General features: G+C 35.9%; 3 protein-coding genes across 3 annotated transcripts; all 3 read right to left on the reverse strand.

The window, feature by feature from the left end:
• On the reverse strand, window positions 1–2,354 carry LOC105178364 (uncharacterized mitochondrial protein ymf11; the record flags this gene model as incomplete). Its single annotated transcript, XM_020699290.1, has 2 exons — window positions 2,189–2,354; window positions 1–2,047 (listed from the first exon to the last, which is right to left on the reverse strand). A coding segment is annotated over exon 2 (2,043 nt), but the record flags the coding sequence as incomplete, so codon positions are not given.
• LOC105178020 (ferrochelatase-2, chloroplastic) lies at window positions 4,021–10,035 on the reverse strand. The gene is made up of 10 exons (XM_011101357.2): window positions 9,867–10,035; window positions 8,925–9,249; window positions 8,664–8,807; window positions 8,112–8,213; window positions 7,321–7,424; window positions 7,106–7,232; window positions 6,772–6,924; window positions 6,055–6,155; window positions 5,627–5,828; window positions 4,021–5,012 (listed from the first exon to the last, which is right to left on the reverse strand). Exons 1-10 carry the CDS (start codon window positions 9,911–9,913, stop codon window positions 4,788–4,790), a joined length of 1,530 nt encoding a protein of 509 aa, XP_011099659.1. The 5' UTR covers window positions 9,914–10,035; the 3' UTR covers window positions 4,021–4,787.
• On the reverse strand, window positions 11,108–15,935 carry LOC105178365 (TOM1-like protein 2). Its single transcript, XM_011101829.2, has 10 exons — window positions 15,766–15,935; window positions 14,483–14,597; window positions 14,009–14,087; window positions 13,781–13,879; window positions 13,594–13,707; window positions 12,944–13,101; window positions 12,738–12,813; window positions 12,133–12,218; window positions 11,726–11,884; window positions 11,108–11,477 (listed from the first exon to the last, which is right to left on the reverse strand). The coding sequence occupies exons 2-10, from the start codon at window positions 14,581–14,583 to the stop codon at window positions 11,108–11,110; spliced, it is 1,242 nt and encodes a 413-aa protein (XP_011100131.1). The 5' UTR covers window positions 14,584–14,597; window positions 15,766–15,935.

Consider the following 19,783-nt stretch of genomic DNA (forward strand, 5'->3'; position numbering starts at 1 on the left):
TAGCATTGAAATGTAATCCTGAGGTGAAATCAGGCCTTGTTCTTTAAGGCAGTTGCGTTCCTCCTCAAGAGTTTTTGAGTCCTCAAGCCTTATATATTCCAGTAATGCTTTCTCATGATCCGGTCTCCATCCTGCCGGGAAAGGAGAGTAGTCCGTTTCAGGTACAAGAGACATTCGGGTATATAGGAGTCCATCAATTGATTCCACGAGACCCATTCTCAACAAATTATGATACTCTGGTGATTGCCCTTTCTTTTCCTTAAGAGGACGACTCAAATTCCGAGCCCCAATCTTGTAAACTTTTGCTCGTGACCTCAGCTTGTACTTTGCGGCATAGAGCTTTGCAAGTGAGCCTCTAATGATGTATGAACAAAAATTAACTATTTTCTTCCTGTTATCAGCATATCGGTACCACTCAACCATTGTTGACAACAGCTTATTCATTTGGGCATTTGTGTGAGCCTGGGTAGCATGGAACATTCTGAAACAAGGTTGTGGGTCTGGATCCCTATCTCCCTTCAGAAAGTTCAACTTCCTAAACTGTTTAATGCACTGCTTCAAGCTAGCTGTGACAGACAATAGTGTCCCCACACCCTTCTCACTGATAATTTTCCCGCCAGTAGCGGTATATCGCAGAGTAGGATACACAACTCTTCGGCATAATACATGGTCAAGAAACATTATGCCTTTAGTTATGTGTTCAATAGGGAGGCTCTCATTGTCAAGTTTTAGCATATACTTCTGGTCACAGAATTCTATCAACTGCTTTCTCAGAGTTGCTGCATCTGCCCTTGGTCCTCTAACTCCAATCAAGATATGACCACCGTAGCGTATGTAGTCAATTTTCCTAGTCTTATCAGGACCACTTGTGGGCACAAATTCCGGCCAAGATGTATTTCCTTGTTCTGCCTCCCCATCAGGACTATTCCATATGACATCACTTGTAGATGGCCTATAGAATTCCTTAATTTTATCTTCCATCCATCGGTCCAATTCGTCCAGGCATATGTTAGCCAAAAGAGGACTAAGGATTCCACAATGACCCCATGAAGGATGTGTTTCAGCTTCCTCTGGTGCAAACCCAAAAAATGTTTCCAGCCAATAAGGATCTGGCTTCGGTTCATCTTCTGCAAGAACTCTCTTCTTTTGATACTTCCGTTTCTTCTTCTTTTTCTTCTCTCCATCATCAACCCTACTCGTGATCACTGGTGTGGTTAATGCAGCCTTTATCAAATCAATCACCTTCTTATCCCTAACATCCCTCATCAGAGCACTAACCACCATCCCAACCTTCATACCATCCAACACCGTACTCAAATCTCCCTTTATATACCACAAGTACCCTGCAAAACTCCTTCTGATCACCCTCAACACCGTATGGGCATTCCTTCCTGGCCTAAATGCAAATGACTTCTGTGAAAACCTTGCTTCATAAATGGGCTCCAAAATCATCAGTAACACCTCCTGAACAATCTTATCCTGGAAAGGCGCCGGCTGTGTAGTTGTCAAAATTGCCCTAATCTTCCTCTTTGATAATGACTCATATTCCGTTTTGTCCTTGGGAGACCTAATGAAAAACTCTAACCTAGCTCCCCACTTAAACCTGCCATCAAGAACAGCATTCCTAAGTGCCAACAAGTCCTCAAGCGCAGGACGGGTAATGGAGCTACGGGGCAGGTATGCGCCTGTCTCGTCGGTGCAAACCTTCTGGTATGCCAACACCCACAACTCAAACCTCCTCAAATAGTTGGTCAAATTACCAACAGTTTTCTCCGGCTCCTGGAAATTCTCTATCCACATTTGTGAACAAACAGCGACGCCGTCCTCCTTCATCAAGGTGGCCGGATCATTCGGGTCAGGAACTCGCCTAGTAAACGTATAAGTGCTGTAAAAAAGTGCTCTGAGTGGAAAAAAACCATTTTCATTTACTGGCTTGGCACTATTATTCAATTGAGAGTTGTGTAATATGTTTGCGTTCTGCAATAAAGCTGTAGCTCTGTTTCTGAGTGTTCTGTGGCTCAACACGATAGCAGTCCGATGCATTTAACTGTTCGTATTATGAATAGATTCGAGTAAGAACAGAAAAATGAAACAAAAACTTGAACTTTCAATCAAGCATAGATAAAAATGTGCAACTTCTGGCGACAGAAGAGATGGGCAAAAGGGAAATTAAGAAGATTGAACTTACGAAGATGGCTAGCTCCAGGAGGAAGAAAATCTTGAAGCATTAGCAAATTTTGATGGAATTCTGTAACTAGGGTTGATTGTGCTCTCAGATTGGGGGTTTAGGGGTTTTTGGGTTGGGGGGTTGAGCAGAAATGCTGCAAACCTAAGCCCTATCCAGGAATTTTTTGAAAATGAAAAATTATAATAGGAATAAAAAGGGTAAATTATATTTTGGTCCCTATATACTCGCTTATTCATTTTTTTTATTCCTAATGTTTACGTTCTACGATTTTTTAATTTCTACTATTTATAAATTTTGTCCAGAAGAATTTGTAAATATTATCAACCAAAATCGTGGTATTGAACATTATGGTCACATATGTCTTGAATTTTAGTTTTAATGTAATTAATTATAATAACATATTTTATAAATATTTAAATAAAATTAGTGGAAAATAACCAAAAAAAATTATGATTATAAGGGTAAGTCACATATTCCCCCCTATATAGATAGCCACTTGTTATCATGACAAGATAATGGTGATGACTATGGATATGAGTAATGGCTTGAAATGAATTGAAAAGGGGGTTACACTCTTAGTGGAAATTTATCTTTTTGAAAATTTAAATAATTCTAAAAATTTCAGAAAAAATACTTTTCAAAGTATATATACGTTCGCTCGTTCTAAGTACATTTTTAAAACATCATATAATCCCACATATCTTATAAGTTAGAACCCATGATCCATTCTGCAGGGAATAATGGCTGCTCAGTACAAGATCTCGTGTCGTGTCCATATCTCTCAAGACTGCAGGCAGTAGGCACCTTCTCTCCCATATTTTTGTTGCTAATCCTTCAAGAGTATGTCTCTTTTTTTGTTGAGAGTCTTATACTTGGTAATCTTTTGGTCTAACTTAATATTTATGATTTTTTAAAATTTCAGCCCAAATCCAGTCGGACAATCATCAACCTATATTCGTGAAGAACTTACATAGGTTGTTCGTGAAGAACTTGTCCAAGGAACTTACATAAACCAATCAAACAGAGCACTACAAGAAAGATAACCTGAGATTTTCGTCTTAGAGCATTGATGAGATTATTAAAATTGTACTTGAAGCCAGAAAGCCCCCTCAGTCGGCCAGGCCCGTCCCTGGCTTCGGATGGGGAGGAGGAGAGGACAAAGAAAGCAAAGAAGATGAAGAACCAGTTGACAAGAAGAAGAAGATTATGAGTATGATATGCAAGTGAAGGAAGATCATGCAAGTTGGGAGTTTTGTGTCAACTAGTACATGTTAGTTCTTGGATTCAGCAGCCAAATCAATGAGTTATTTACTGTAGATTATGTAATTTGTATGCATTCACCTGTGGCTGTGTAAGATTTCATTCTTGTGTAATAATGATATCATCCTATCTATGTTGAAAATGAAACGGTAGCTCTGTATGAATATATCTAAATAAATATGCTGGATACATGTTGCACTGGGATACCCTAATACAAGATGAAAATTTGCAGAGAAAGGATGACTGAGATTTAACTATTGTTCAAGATTGATAGATACCAATGTTATAGCTCAAAGACTGCTTGACGGTTGAGAGCTATGAAGATCGTGAAAGCAAAACATACAGAAGCAGAAGCTGCAGGTTGTAATGTTGGAGTAGTGAAGTCAAACGTGTCACCAATGGTAGTAGGTATACATATATAGCAATACCACAGGAGTCGTCACCATTTTACTCTGCAATTTCACAGATGTGCAAATAAAGAAGAATGGCAGCAAAACGGTAGAAGATTGATAACTGAATACAACAAAAGATTAAAAAAAAAAAAGTAACACAATAAATCAATAACGGATCGATGTCCAAAATCCATCCACCATATCCATATTTTTCATTAAAGTGAAGTAGAACCATTATGAGAAAATCAAGCATGGGTGTTGCATTCCCTGCAAACTTATGTACTGCTGATACAAGAGCATAAACATATAAGCCAAGTACAGAAGAAAACAAAGGTATAATATTTCTGTTCTTTTGGTATCAAAATTTAAGAAGAAAAAAGAACAAGGGGGAAACAATGAACTTTACAGCAATCTAACATTCAGGCCTAGAACCAAAAGAAGGAAATGGCAAACAGGATATGCTAGAAAGACCTTTAATAATATAGTGGAAGGTAATAATCTCTGAATCAGGATCGTTTTTCATTTTTATTCTAAATCAAAATTCTCCCTCACCTTCTCATTTCCCTCTCTTCGCCAACTCCTCTTCCACTCGAAATCACTGAACCGTGATCTTTTTTCATTTTTATTCTAATACAAAACTCTCTAAACTTCTCATTTCCTTATCTTCCCCAACTCCTCATCTTCCACTCATTTCAAACCAAGTGCTAAAAGTCCGTAAGTGTATCCAAGCACTTCAAAAGCCCTTAAAATTGGAGCAGAAGCCTCTGAGGGAATCAGACAGCCTATGTCAGTGGCCTGCTGATGTGAAGATCTTTATCTCATTTGTCAACTATCATATCTTCAACTTTCCTCCCAATATTTTTACTAACTATTTAGTAGAGCAGTATATATGTGTCAGAATGCATTGTATACAAGTTGAGAGAACGGAGACTGGGGATATTGTTCAGTCATCGGAACAAGGGCAATATACCCCACTGGTGCAGAAAACCTTCTCCGGTTGTCACTTCAAGTACAAGAAGAACGAGCACAGCCAACATCGCTGCTCTTCCGTTCCATGTTTCAGCACTTTTTGTCCAACCCCATTCCCAAACTACGACAGGAGGAGGTAGCTCCCTACGTTGTGAATCATAAGCGGCCAGAAGCTCCTCAACACTGCCAAGTGGAACTAGAGACTGCAGAAGACACACCATATATGTCTATTAGGCTTTGACAAAGTCATACAAGCAGTAGAATGTTAAAGAAACACATAAACTAAACAGGAGAGTTGAGCAACAAATTTTATTCTTGAGGATAGTTTAGTACATATTGACAAGTTGTCTTTCAACAGCTAGAGTTAATAACATAAAGAAAAAGGTTATGCTCAAAATAGTATGTCATATAGTATTTCTGTGGTATGCCAGCGACAGGTGAAGGGAAGGAAACAAAGATGCTCATCTAAACTCAAACAAGCACTTTACTAGTCCTTGCAATGCCTAATGTACATATACCTTCACTAATGGTGGAGTATTCAGGAACATATTACTGCAGCCCCCTCCCAAAACTAAAGACCAAACAAGGACAGAAATGCAAGATATGCAGAACCCAGAATATACACACAAGCACACGTAAATGTATGTTACAGCCTTCAGCAAGTAATCAACAAAACAAAATTATTAACGTTACTAAGAAATTAATAATTGCCATCTACTTCGAATAAAGCAAGTTGAATGTTGCTCTGGTATATCATGAACAAGAAATACAGACATCTTAAACACTCCAGTAATACTAAAATTTGAGTATTCTTAACCTGTCGAGCTTCAAGGTTTGAAACAGCCATTGCTCCAACATATGGAAGACTTTCAATTACTGCATCAGCCAAATCAGAAATGAAAGTAGGTTCACAGCCAAGTGCAGGAACACGTCCCCATTGCTCAATGCCAGATTTTAGCGCCAACTCTTTGTACTCAACGTCTATTTCCTCTAATGTTTCAATATGTTCACTTACAAAACTGTGATAAAAAGAAGTTAATGGAAAAACATGTAAGTAATACAGTATATAATTGACTCTGTAACACAGTATATAATTGACGCTGCTATATGACGCAGAGGGAGGAAAATTAACCACTCCCATTCCCCATCCCCACCAAATAGCAAATGAAGAAAAATATCATCAAAAAGACTGTACAAAGTAATTCAAACATTATCACCAAACTGGTGGCAACAATTGAGTTTTACCTAATTGGGACAGCTAGAAGTCGTTTTACTCCTTTTCGACCAAGCTCAATTATTGTCTCATCTGTGTAGGGTTTCAACCATTCTACTGGTCCAACTCTACTCTGTACCAGATCAGGCCAACCAAATCAAATTTAGCGAACAGTATAGTAGTACTACCAAAGGGTAAAGAGAAAAAAGAAAGGAAATCAGTAAGTACAAGTACTAAAGAATGTGAAGTTCACAAATTATAAAGTGACATATAGAGAGTACGAAGTCAATTTGTTGCAATGGTACCAATGGCAGAGGACGGAAATACAAATCATGCTATCAATGAGTGAAGTTAGCAACACCATAAAGGAATCGGGTTTTTCTAAAGAACCTTGTACGGGTATAATGTATCATCTCCATTCATCATAAGCTCTGACTACTTGACAAGAAACAATTACAATGCTACAAATAATTTTGTTTAGGTTTGACAAAATTTGGCCAGGTTAAAGAGAAGAGGTCGAGAGAGTAAAGTGGTAGCAAGCAGCGGTAAAGGCAAGGGCAATAGAGCAGAATATAGGCAAAGATCCATATGTGTAGGATAAAGGAATCTGAACCAGATTATAAGATCCCAACAAGGTCACTAAACAATGATTAGTTATTTTGGGAAGCTGGAAATAGAGCTCAAGTCGTGAGTTGGTTAATCCATGTTGTGTACTACGTTCATAACCTACACATGGTAAAATATAATACCTGATAGGCAAGGGTATATGCATTATTTATCGTTCTCCTTTCCAGTTCTTCCATGATCAAGTCCACGCACTCCTCCATCTCAGCTTTGTACGGATCACCAGCTTCCTCGACATACGCAAGTGGTACCCCGTGAGCACTAAAGAAAATCATCACCTGTGTTAAACATATATCAGTAACCAATGGAGCATTACTATTTAATCGAACCAAAAGTTTAGGATTTTAGCAGAATATCCTTCAACCATGTGAGCAACTTGTAGGAAACTGCGATAACAATTTAATCACTGAGAGAGAAAGAAAGAAATATAGAAGATGAAATCTCCATTTTGGAGATTACCTCCTGAGGGGAGTCAAATTTTTCCAACTCCTTTTCAATTAAATCTGCCATAGCTTTTATATATCCTTCCCGCTGGTACCAGGAAGGAATAACAGTGTGCTGCATGTTGACAAGATATTCGTCCTCCCTAATATTCAACAGATTACCGCATGAACCCAGGTTTTGACAGTCATTACAGACTCCATAATGTAAGTGCTACATATAAACAGGTGCACCTGAATATATTCTCCAGTAAGCGAAGGCTTGAACCACTTGTTGAGATTGAAAACTGAGGGTACAGAGGAAGCACAACAAGCTTTGTAATTCCATCTCGTTTGATCTAAATAGATGAAAAGCAAACAAAAATCAAAAGCATTAGCAAATTAAATATGGGAATTTTTAGAAGCACTGAATGAGGAAAAGTTGATGACTGAATAGTCCTCTAACTAATACATAGAAACAAACAACAGTTCCCTTGTCACAACTTTAGCATCCTCTTTGTACCTTTACATTTATACAAAGATATTGACAACACAGTGAAATTATTATAGCAGTAATAGTTAATAAAGTTTCCCAACACAAAAATTAAAATTACCAATAAATTAATTGCTTCGATGGAAGATTTGCCAGGAAAGGCAAAGCAGCCCTTTAATTTAGCAACAAAGGGAGGATAAAACAAATATATGAACTACCATAAGAAACAGATTAAGATCCAAAGGTCGAGTGCATGATTCGTAACTTTCTTCCTACCTCCTAAAACTTTCCAATACACAAACATATGTGAGAAAACAAACTGATAAATCAACTGTATGGAACAAATTCTTCTTGTCTTTATTTATCCTCCAAGTTTCATTAGAAAACATAATTTCCATGCTGAAGAAGGAGATGAAGGTCCATGGCCAAGGCATCACCCAGAGGAATTCAAAACATAAATTGTGCATCACTGCTAGCTGCAGTAAGAAGCATTGCAAGATAATATGATCATCAGCATTACTGAATAATAAGACCACACTGGGAGTTAGAGTACCTGTTCAATAGCTTCTTCAGTGAACGGATGCCAGTAACGCATACCAACATACACCTTTGCTGGAACATTCTTGTCGCATAGTGCCTTTCTCAACTCCTCAGCCTAATGGTTGCAATTGGATCCAGTTTAATGGAGACATTATATAAGAAAGATATCATTGAAAACTAACAACTTTATTATTTTGTCCACATCTGAATATTCCACTGCAGGTTGCAGAATTAAGGATGTTCAAATGTTGGCAAATAAAAAGCAAGTGTTCAGACTCATCAATCAAAAATCCAACAAGTTACAAAAGTTGAACAACTGGCTGCTCAATTAAATCCAATCCCAAAAGAAACAGCAAAATGCTTCTATACAGCAATACTAATTCATTTCGCCATCAATCAACTACCAGCTTTTATGTAATATTCCAAGATTAGATAATATATTACAAAAATAAATGGTACCTGTTTGATTTTCCAGCTTTATTTCTTAATGAGAAACCATATTGCAGTTGTAGAATATCAAAATTGAGATAAAGAGATACAGTTGATGACAAGAAAAAGTTCATGCCTGAGCATCAGTGATTCGACGCAGAGGAGAACCACCACCAATTGAAGCATATCCCTCTTTGCTCTTCGGAGATCTAACAACAGATATAAATTGTGCCAAAGGCTTTTGTAGAAAGCGAAACAATCTTGGCAGACGAATAATGTCCTACTTCCCAATATACAAAAACAAAAACAAAAAGAAAAAGAAAGGTAAACCATTACCATAGTCTACGGGATTTAGCAGTCAAAAAGAAAAGGGAAAACAAAACCCGAAGATACTAACTGGATCCGCAAAAAGATTAAACAAGAACGGCTGTACATCATCTAGAGTCTCAGGGCCTCCAAGGTTCAGCAACAATACTCCAATCTTGTCATTATCAACAAATGCAGTGGCAGGGACTTCTTGAGATCCAGAGGTAACCAGTGCTCCTAATTCTGATGAATGCTTGACTGATCGCTCCGCAAATACAGATTGCGTCTTGGACCATCCAAATGAATCTCTTGAAACAAGGGAAGTTTTCAACAGCTTAGAATGTGCAAAAGCCTCCAATTGCAGCCTTAGGCAGGGACAGATCCGCTGAGCAGAAAGCTTGGCTCGTGGCTGCAGCCTATGAGAAAAAATTGCAAAAATCATCTTGAATCAGATTTCCTGTCTCATTGTAAGCAGCATGCTAGGACAAAAAGGTGAAAGCATGTCCATTTTTTGGTACCATATTTATGATCAGCTTTTCCAAAGACAAGCATCAATGAATATTACTAGCAACTAAGGTCGAAATGGAATCAACCTACATGAAATCATTTCCATGACTAACCTTGCCACTGAATCTCACATCCCAAATAAAGAACTTGGTTGTCATCCTCCAGGGAAACCCATTCAAATCCTAAGTCTAAATTAATCCCATCCATAGCCCATAAGGAATTGAAACCCACCCACCCACCCACCCAAAAAAATGCTAACAAATACACTCCCACTAATTTCCACTCCCTCCCAACAGCAACCATAAAACCCTAAATTCTTTCCTCTCTCCAAATCAAAAGCGAACTTAACATTTCTACAACAAAATCCGCCCGTTCAAACACTAATAACCAAACAAAGCAAAAGCTCCAAAGAAGCAAAACAACCGATAAGCAAACAAAATTCACAAACTGCAAGCACAGCTCAACAACACAACAGGAATGCGATAGCAAAACAAACACAAAAGAAAAGGGGGGGGCGGGGCCTCACAGAGATGGAGGAAGAGCTTGAATGCGCGCATTCATTGGCTGGCTCATATTTCCCGCAGATAATAATGTATCTACTCTTGAGGTTACTTTGAGTAGAAAGAACCGAACTCGACTTCTCTTGTCAGCTCAACAGTGGCTGTGTCTGTGTTTCTGTTTTGTGTATTGACACTTGGCCACGTGTTTCGCGGGTTATCCTCTGCTCTACCAAAATCTCCCCTATTTCTTGTACAAATTTGCAATTTCAGTACCATAGTTTAAGATTTCTTGCAATATTGCTACCATAAATTAAAAAATAGTTTCAAAAAATACTATAGTAATAATATTTGTTATTTTTTAGTACTTTTATTACTATTTGTCCTTAAATCAGGCTCCTTCATATGGGGGGAGTAAAATAAAAAAGAAAGAGAGAAAATTGGAATTTTGGTACTACAAATTATGGCGTCTTACAATATTTTTTGAAGTAAGTCTGATTGATTATTATTAATTAAAATACATTAATTACAATCATTCATATCAATATCTAACCAACTATTACAATAGTCATATTATGATCAATAATATCAAATATATCAAATCAAATCAATGCCTACTATTGCAATAGAAATAATGTACCTACTATTCGGTAAAAACATCATCTCACTTTTTCAAAAACTGTAATATCAAATTATTATATTTTCAGTAAAAATATGTATAGACAAACATCTCACTTTTTCAAAAACTGAAAACTGAAAATGAAAATGTAAATGAACAGAAATGAAACAAAATTTAATTGTAGATTTTTCTTCCAACCATCTTAATAAGGCATAGGGTTGAGAACTAATTTACACACAGCATCAAATATCTTAGCTCAAAAACCGAAGGGAAAGCAATTTCTCTACAGCAAAATGCAAACAAAAGATTGACAAGAACCGGACATAGAGGGAAATCAGTCAGGCAACAACCTTTCAAAGAAAATTCCAAGCTAAACTTTTCACTATAAGCCTCAAAGTTTGAGATACTAATTTCTAGTCAACTTTAAAATACAACTGCAAATCCACCATAAACACTTTCTAATATATCAGTATGTGCCTCTAAAACCATATGTTTTTAGCTCAAGAATTCGGCTCCGAAATACTACACGCGATCAGCATTTGCAATGCACACTGGTGGAAATCAGCTCAAAACCTCCACATGAACACCAAAACATCCCAATCAAACCATAGAATGGGAGAGAAACACTTTCAGGAACACTAGTGCCTTAGCTCAGTCAGTCACTGAAATCGATGCTTCCGCTGCGCCTCTCATGTGGCCGTTAAGAGTGGAGGCATCTGCCTTGTTCTCCTGGAAGAACTTCTCTCGCTCGACATGTTTGGCAGGTGGTGGTGGAATTGCAACAGCTGGTTTGGCTGTGTTGGCTGGCTGATTCAACTCCAGAGTTAATGGCCTAACGGGTTCTTGCTTGGGCTCCATATTTGATGGTGGTATAGGCTCTCGTTGACGCTCCACGGTTAGTGGCCGTATGAGTGGCCGATGCAACATTTCTCCTGGAACAGGGCGCCCCATCAATTCCCACGGTCGTTCTATCTGCTGATCTTCGTCTTCAGGACGTATACAGGCTTTTCCTTTTCTTATCCTGGTGAAAACAGAACGTAGCTACATTGGGCAGAAACACTCAGGAATATAAACATAACCAAATTTCCAGCTGCACCTAGCGCCACCGCTAGACAGGACGTGAACTAGAATCACATCAGCAATTACAAGAAATAGAAGAACAATAAGATGAAGTGACTCTAGATATACTTTTTTCTAAAAGTTAATTAGGTTCCTCCGAAGAAATTGACCACAGTAGTTTACATTAATATTATGCATGTTTATGCATACCGTCTAAAGAGTTGTTCCTCCTCCTCTTCCTCGTCTTGTTCATGGTTAATGTGATTTGATGTGGACATTGTCCTACCAGCAAGAAGAGCATCATGGCGTCGTAGCACTCTTTCAAGCTGCTCATTGAGCTCAATTGCTCTTGAAACGACTTTTTCGTCCCTATCAGATTGGGAAAGATTGAAATTTTAATGACACAAATCGCAGAAACCTTAATTGGCCAAATCTTGTGAGTACTTTCAGAGATGATAATTAAACAGGTATAGAAGCTGATGTAAGTAATGTGGGATAATTTAACTTGAGGTGGGGCATCTACAACTCATACGCGACAGATAAGTTGTTGCATGGTGCACCCTGCCAGTGAGATTATTCCACTGAAACTGATAGTAACAACTAGAAGGAGCACTCACCGAGAAGTAACTGCCAGATGCATTACTCGCTGCTTTTGAAACGAACACTGTTCCACAAGATCTAGTGTAAACTCATCCTTTGCTCCCTGGAAGAATAATAAAAGTTGGACTGTTACTCAAGATAAAAATGAAAATTTGATGAATCTGGATTGCAGTTAAACTGGAAATCAATCACGAGCTGCATTCATTTTGAACTGTATAAAACATAACGCATCCCACTATGCCATTTTCCACCCTTTCCAAACTTGAATATATGATGTCCATTGCCATAGGCTGCATTTTCAAGCATAGATGGTTATCATATATGGGGGCTTATCTATCTTAAATCCATATATGAGACCATATTCTGCATATTTTCCGACAGGATTTTACTGACTGTTGCACTTGTTGCTCATATGTTGCAAAGATTTTCCCGTATTCATAATATATATGCTCACTGGTTGGCAAGTGCCTCAGCACGCAAACACTCTAGGGTGTTCTTTCTCCTCTATTAACCAGCTTCCTGATTGATATAATTATCCAACTAATTTATATACAAATTCAAGTTACAATAAAATGATCATACTTCTGTGTTAGGAAAGTTACAATATTACAAGAGTAAATACCTCAGGATGCTGGGTATCAATAGTGTTAAGGACATCCCTTAGTACCTCCAATGCAGTTCCAGCTTTCTGAAGAATACTGTATCAAATTGGTACTTGATCAGTATAGGGACAACCAAGAAAACAAAAGAGCAGAACAAAAGGCAAAGAGAATACATTTTTTTCCTTCAATATTTATATTTGTGCATATCACATAGTACAATTGATACCTTGAATCCGAAACATTCTGGGATTGTGCTTCTGGTACATTTCTTACGCGTTGAAGGGTAGTGACTTCCTTGCCAGGTACACTATTCTCGTTCGTGTTTGACGTAGAATCAGGTTTTGGAGTGTCACGAGGTCTCTGAGGAAACTGCACTCCTGCACTCTGGAAAATAGTATATAATGTTGCCACTTGTTAAAAATTTCTAAAAAGAAGCACGAATTTGACAAAAAGATAGCAGGCATCCATAATCTTTTTCGAAAAATGCACGACAAAGTACAAAAGCAAGACTTATCGTAAAATTTTGATTGTTATAGTTTCTAAAACTTCACAGTCAAAAGAAAGGCAACATATTAGAACAAAGTAATAATATTCCAACATCATCCAGTACTTAGTTTTGATTTCACTGCATTAAAGTATTCTTGAACTAAGTGAAGATGTATCTGGCTGTACCCGTTGGTTAAATATTCCGAAAAGTGTAAAATAGTAGCATGGATGACAAACTGAATCATTAATTCTTAAGATTCACTACTCACTTTGGCCGCACTAGAAAAAGGGAGAGCCTAACAGGAAAGGAATCAACTGAATTTGACAATATTAACTCTATTTATGGTTGTACGAACATGGCAAGTCACACATTCTTCAACCAATACCCACCACCAATTCATAATATGAAGAATAATATTGGGGGAACCTCCCGGTAGCTCCACCAACTGACGTCTGAGCTGCATCTAATAGCAGAAAAATCTTTTCCCGAACAGGAAGGTCCGACTGTAAGTGAGAAGGGAACATTATCAATGTCTTTAATCAGCCACAAAAGGGAAACAGAATGGTAAGTGCCCACCTTTTTCTTAACTATTTTCACAAGTATGGGCAGAACTCCAGTGTCTATAACCTGCTTGTGTACAGGTTCTCCAATATTATTCATAAGCATCTCCAGCAACTGTCAAGGCAATGGTTTAAAGCAACCGGAAGAAATCATATTAGCTCTGCTTATGAGCCCAAGAGAAAAATCATCCAGTGCCAGTAAAAGTAAAGACAGACCAAATTAAGTAGAAATATAAGAGCTTACCAGTACCGCATAGAGTTGAGTGTTTGAGTTTTTGCTTCCCAGGCGTTTTTTAATAGCTTTTACAACATCTTTAGCTTGTCTGTATAAACACAAAAACTACAGATAAAGATGTAGCTTTGACAGCATTAAGACACATGATTTCTGTCAAAATTATACGACACTGGTCATCTTTATTACATAAAAATGCTTCAGATAGAAACATTAATCTTTATACTCTGGTAAGAATTTACTCGAAACTTATATAATCGTCAAAATGTAAAAAGTGAATTGACGAATAAATTTTCAACTTCTAGGTATTGAAGGTACCGGTATTTAGCAGTCACCCATCAAAAACTAAAGAATAATTTAAGAGCAAGAAGAAACTAGGACTTTTATATAAAACCTCCAGCGGAAATATGAAATCAGGACAAGAAAGTACCAAAACTAACCCTAAGAGAACTCTACATCAACATTTGGTGAAGGTAGTAAAGTTACCTGTGATCACGTGCAACTAGTTCACAAATTTCAATGTTCTTGGTCCAGTCCATTTCAGTAAGTTTGTCGCTAGTTGCCGCACTAACAAGTTCAGAAGCCATATTTATGACCCCTCCTGCAAGGATGAAGAACAAACATCATCAAGGCCCAAAGAAAACCTTTGTGGTGGTCTAACATAAAACACAAACAAATCAAGGCTACCAATCAACAGCTTGCACATCTATCAGTCATCACTTATATTCCACATTCAACATGTAATATCAAAACCCCATTGCCCAAAGTCCTCCATTAACATCAATTATACTGATATGGCACACCTGATTCCTTCTTATATACTCGATGTGCATTATAAATTTTGCAATAAAACATGTAATAACAAAGAACTGTATTTCTTTTCTTTGGAGAAAGAAGTAAATATTGGCAAACCGTTGAGCTCATACAAGATAGACAAACAATTTTTTTCATTTAAGAAATATATCTCACCAACTCACCACCTTGAGCAAAGTTTGTCCCCACAATAGTCATGCAAACATATGCAGGGACATAGAAAAACATCCACAAGAAACAACTACTTTGAGCCCCAAGAAACCATATTCGGACTAAAAAGATGCTTCAAATAAAATTTAAGTATTTCAACCTGTTGAATGTGGTATGCCAAATAATCAACCATGATTTAAAAGAACACGGTGTCTGTCAATCTATTCTTTCCAACTTTCACCATGTGACTCCTTCAAGAGAACTAGAAATGGTCCGCAAACAACTTATCAGAGCAAGATCACAACCAAGAAAACCTAGAGGAAACAGCACACACACACACACACACACAGAGGCATTAAATGGAAGTCTCTTTTGCCAACCCATTCTCAACCATCAGTAAACTTGAGAACCCAATAATCATCCACCTCTCATGTAGATTCCAAACAATTTTCCCCAACTCAGAATCAAAAGAAAATGAAATGGGCTTATCCATCTCCTCCACTTATCCTCATCTCTACACCCACTCATCACCACAAACAAAAACCACAGCAAACAAAAAACAATGAAATCTCGCCCTTCCAAATAACATCCCATTTCACTTCAGATCTCAAACAACATCCAAACACGCGATCTCAACGAGCCCTTCAGCCCTTTATCAACCAAAATCAAAATGCAACGTACCCCAAATCAAACAAAGAAAAATTCACACGATTCGCGACAATTACAACGCAAAAAGAAAAGAAAAACAACAACAACGAAAAACTCAAACAATTAAGCAATAATCATCAAGAAAGATACACGCCCACCTGAGGGAAGCAGCAAAAGAGCAGAACCAGCGGCCTCAACTCTCCAATTTGTATGTATGTATAGCTGTAATCATTGATGACACGTATATACAACTGTATACATATGTGCGTGTATCATCAATCATAAAGAGAGGAGAAAAATAAATTGAGATTCTCTGCTAAACTGTAATTTTTTAACTTTAAGGGCCTTTATATTCTTTCCATAATTTTTAACTTTTTCCCACTATTAATTTATTCACTCTCATATCATAATAATAATTATTATAACCCCAGCTATTCAAGAATCTCTGTTTCCAGGTTTTTCCTTCTTTTTTTTCTTTTTTTTGTTTCACTTAGACCTGAAAGGGATGGGTGTGTGTGTGGATCAGTACGGCGCCAGTTGGTGTTTATTGACTTGCAAAGAATGGCTGCCACTCCGCTTGTTGTTGGTAGGACAAAAATATCCTTGGGGGAAATAATTCTATCCACTATTAATTCGTAGCACGTTTACTTTACTTGTCTGCCTAATTTTGTAATATTATTTAAAATATAGTATTTATAGTCTTTTCTTATTTAATAATATATATATAAATAAATTAATATTAGTGATGAGGGAGATTATTAAATTACTTAAATACCCCTGCTTTTTAAGGTATTTATATGTCCATGGTTGACTATTTTGACCAAGTTTGACTAATTTTGACCAGGTTGAAAGTCATTTCTATGGAGGGCCCTTGGATTGGGTGACGTGGCAGCATCTCAGCGGAGACACGTGTCGCTCTCCCAGACGGTACCGTACAACTATAAATAGTCTCATTTATGATTATTCAAAACTGTTTTTATTGCTATTTTATCGCCATTTTCTGATCTAATTCGACCGTAACTTATTTTCGATCACATCTTTTCGACCCCACTTTTTTAACTTAAGCATCGGAGGGCCATCGCCAAGGGCTACTCGGCTAGTCTCACGTTTGCTTTGTTCTCAGAATCCACTAATAGGTAGCTCGAAAGAAGAATCCAGTGACCCGACCTTGGGAACCAATTTTGCGACCCGATCCGGATTTTGCGCGACCTACATCAATTAGATTTTTTATGAAAATATAGTGATAAAAAAAAAAAGTAATGACATAATATTGTACTAGAGTGAAAAAATGCATAAAATTAAAAAATAAAGAAAAAACTATTAAAGATAGCGGAGAGTGTTCTGTGATGCTACTGGTGTTTTATTGATGGAGCTATTGTTCGTTATGAGTTTAAATTTAATAATTTTGTCTTAAACATACCCCTTATGATGTTGGCATCCGTCACACATTAATTGCAAATGAGGATCTCCTGTGTAAATCGTATAAATATTTTTTGCAAAATGAAATCATGAAGTTATAAAAAGACAAACAAATAATACATCACACAATAGAATGTCAATTGCGTAAAACACTGCATCATTTTATTTTACTTGGAAACTAGAATATTTCATGTTTCCTACTCCAATATTCCTATTCTAATTTAGGATACTAGTTGTAGTGATGTGTTGTTCTTGCGTGTATATTATAAATAATCTTTAACAATTTAAAATATATTATAAATAAAAATAAAATATATAATTTGACACACCATATTTCAAAAAATAAAATAACTAAAAGGAATTATTGATACAACAAAAAAAAATTGGTATAGTAATCTAAAAAATGACCGTTTATGAATAAAAAATATTATTTTTATATTAGTATAGATTTAAGCATTTTCTAAAATATCAATTTTATTTATTTATTTTGTTGTGAAAGATGGTCTCATCTACAAAGTATAGTGAGGGCAATAAAGTAATTTGAAAGTTAAACACACTAGTGCCCACATCCAGCGTGTCACCGCCACAGTTGTACACAGCCATGAATAAGAAAAGCTAAATTCACTGGGCGGTGAGGTAACTTGGGGAACTGTGCATAAGCACCAAGCAACGCGGCAGCAAGTAAGTGGTTGTTGAGAAACCTACACAACGTCAAGCTGCACAGACTAAAAGGCAACGCCTCAAATGATTGCCCCCCACGTGTTAGATGGGACCCGAGAGTAGAATCTAAAGCATACTCGAGGGGGCGCGTAGGAAATTATCCAAACATGGAAAGCGAGTCGGAGGGTCCGACAACCCTATTGTATGCTTTGCTGGAGTAGATTCTTGTAAGGAATAAGGATTACGGGTTGGTTATTATTTAATGTACTTAAAGTTGTTGGTGGTTTATGATGCATAATATTGATATTTTTTAATGACTACATATAAATACTTATTTTATTTTTTTTGTTAGTCTCGACGTCTTATTTTTGTTATATGTATTAAAACCTCCAAACACAAAACATGCACCTTTGATTTTGATTTTATAAGTGGCGATTTAAAAAATTATTTTATAAAATCGTTAATGGTAATTCAATTTAAAAATAGTTTTAAAAAATCGGAACCTCACCATGATCACCTCTAATAAGAATAAAGATGAGATGACATTCACCTGAAAGACAGTTTATATATATATATATATATATATATTATATAAATAAAAATAAAATATATAAAATAATAAATTATATTGGAAAAAACAAGAAATGAACAAAAGAAAATCAACTTAAGATATTATCGACACAACAAAAGAAATGGTGCAGTGGTATTAACATGATATTGAGTCACTTTTATAAATAAAAAAAATTAATTATAAATAATTTTTAAAATTATTTAATTAGAGATATATTTGTCATATTTACAAATTGGTACACTATGTTACTAATCCCCATTTGTGACTGTATAATGCCTTTCTTTTTATATATTAATTAATATATATATATAAGCGCGCATTCCCAACAATCACGCACACACTCAAACTCGAACAAAAGACCCGATGTAAAAACTTTTGAATTCAAACCAATGAACTATTTATCTAAAAAACACCTGACAAGTAAACTTTATTATTTTTATTTTTCTCCAGTTCAACAATGAGTCTTCGTATTTGAATTAATATGAAAAAAATAGATATAATTTTAAGAAAATATCATAGTGTTTGAATCAATTTATTGGCAATTCTAAATATGGCTCAAATTAGACCCAATGTTTGTATTTTGTTTTTCGGCCTATTTTAAGCCCTATTTTGGTAAATTTGTACAAATAGAGATGACATGGTTTGTCAAAATATGAGACTTCTCTTGCCAAGAAAATTTGGACTTGTACCCCGAGCCGCCTAGGATTTGGGACCCATACTCGAATTGGACCAATTAATATTTTTAAAATATTAAAAAATATGTATTTTTTTAAATAATGCTATCATAATCTTATAAATATGAGATAATAATATTATTAATATATATATATATATTTAATTTATAAGTGAATGCTTTAGGCATTAAAATATTAAAAAAATTTAGAATATGTATTATTTATATAAATATTTAAAATATTTATAAATTATTTATATCATTATTTTAATTTATAAAAATATTAAATTTATGTATTATATGTAAACATGAAATCATACATATATATATATATATGAACAATTATATTTTTTATAAGTACAAAACTTAAAAATAAAAAATTAATCAAAGCATGTCTGAGTCCAAAACATCAAGACCCGCCTAAGACTTCAAAATCTGCCCCAATCGGGACCAGGTCCTTCTATGTCATACTTATGTACAAATATAAAAATATGTGGTCTTCCCTCAATTTTCCTTTCTTGAAATGGCTTTACTCCATCAATTATTATTATTATTATTAAACTACTCTATGAATTTAGAAAATATTTTGAGGTGTTATATAATTTACTGAGGAGCTTATAATCTCAAAAACTAAAATATTAAATTTGAATTAATTTTAATAATATAATATAAGTTTGATAATTTCACTCCATTTAAATATTCTTAGATCTTGAATGTTTTAATAAAATAAAATTTTACCGTATTGATGTGGCTACCATAAGGTCTTAAAAATTTACACAAATGCCCCCAACTCTTATCTTAATTACAGAGTAGACCAAGATCCGCGTATTTTTCTATTTGAGCAAACTGACCC

This window comes from Sesamum indicum, linkage group LG15, assembly GCF_000512975.1.
Source record: "Sesamum indicum cultivar Zhongzhi No. 13 linkage group LG15, S_indicum_v1.0, whole genome shotgun sequence".
In the NCBI taxonomy this organism is placed as follows: Eukaryota; Viridiplantae; Streptophyta; class Magnoliopsida; order Lamiales; family Pedaliaceae; genus Sesamum; species Sesamum indicum.

What these genes read in the sequence shown, in the direction of transcription:
- LOC105178365 (XM_011101829.2), bottom strand. Translation starts at nt 14,583, where the DNA reads ATGGCTTCTGAACTTGTTAGTGCGGCAACTAGCGACAAACTTACTGAA. An exon ending in CTAGTTGCACGTGATCACAG is followed by an intron (nt 14,088 to 14,482) that starts GTAACTTTACTA and finishes GTGTTTATACAG; the next exon opens with ACAAGCTAAAGATGTTGTAA. An exon ending in CATCTGGCAGTTACTTCTCG is followed by an intron (nt 11,885 to 12,132) that starts GTGAGTGCTCCT and finishes CCAATCTGATAG; the next exon opens with GGACGAAAAAGTCGTTTCAA.
- LOC105178020 (XM_011101357.2), bottom strand. Translation starts at nt 9,913, where the DNA reads ATGAGCCAGCCAATGAATGCGCGCATTCAAGCTCTTCCTCCATCTCT. An exon ending in CAAGCTCTTCCTCCATCTCT is followed by an intron (nt 9,250 to 9,866) that starts GTGAGGCCCCGC and finishes TTTTTCTCATAG; the next exon opens with GCTGCAGCCACGAGCCAAGC. An exon ending in TTAATCTTTTTGCGGATCCA is followed by an intron (nt 8,808 to 8,924) that starts GTTAGTATCTTC and finishes ATTGGGAAGTAG; the next exon opens with GACATTATTCGTCTGCCAAG.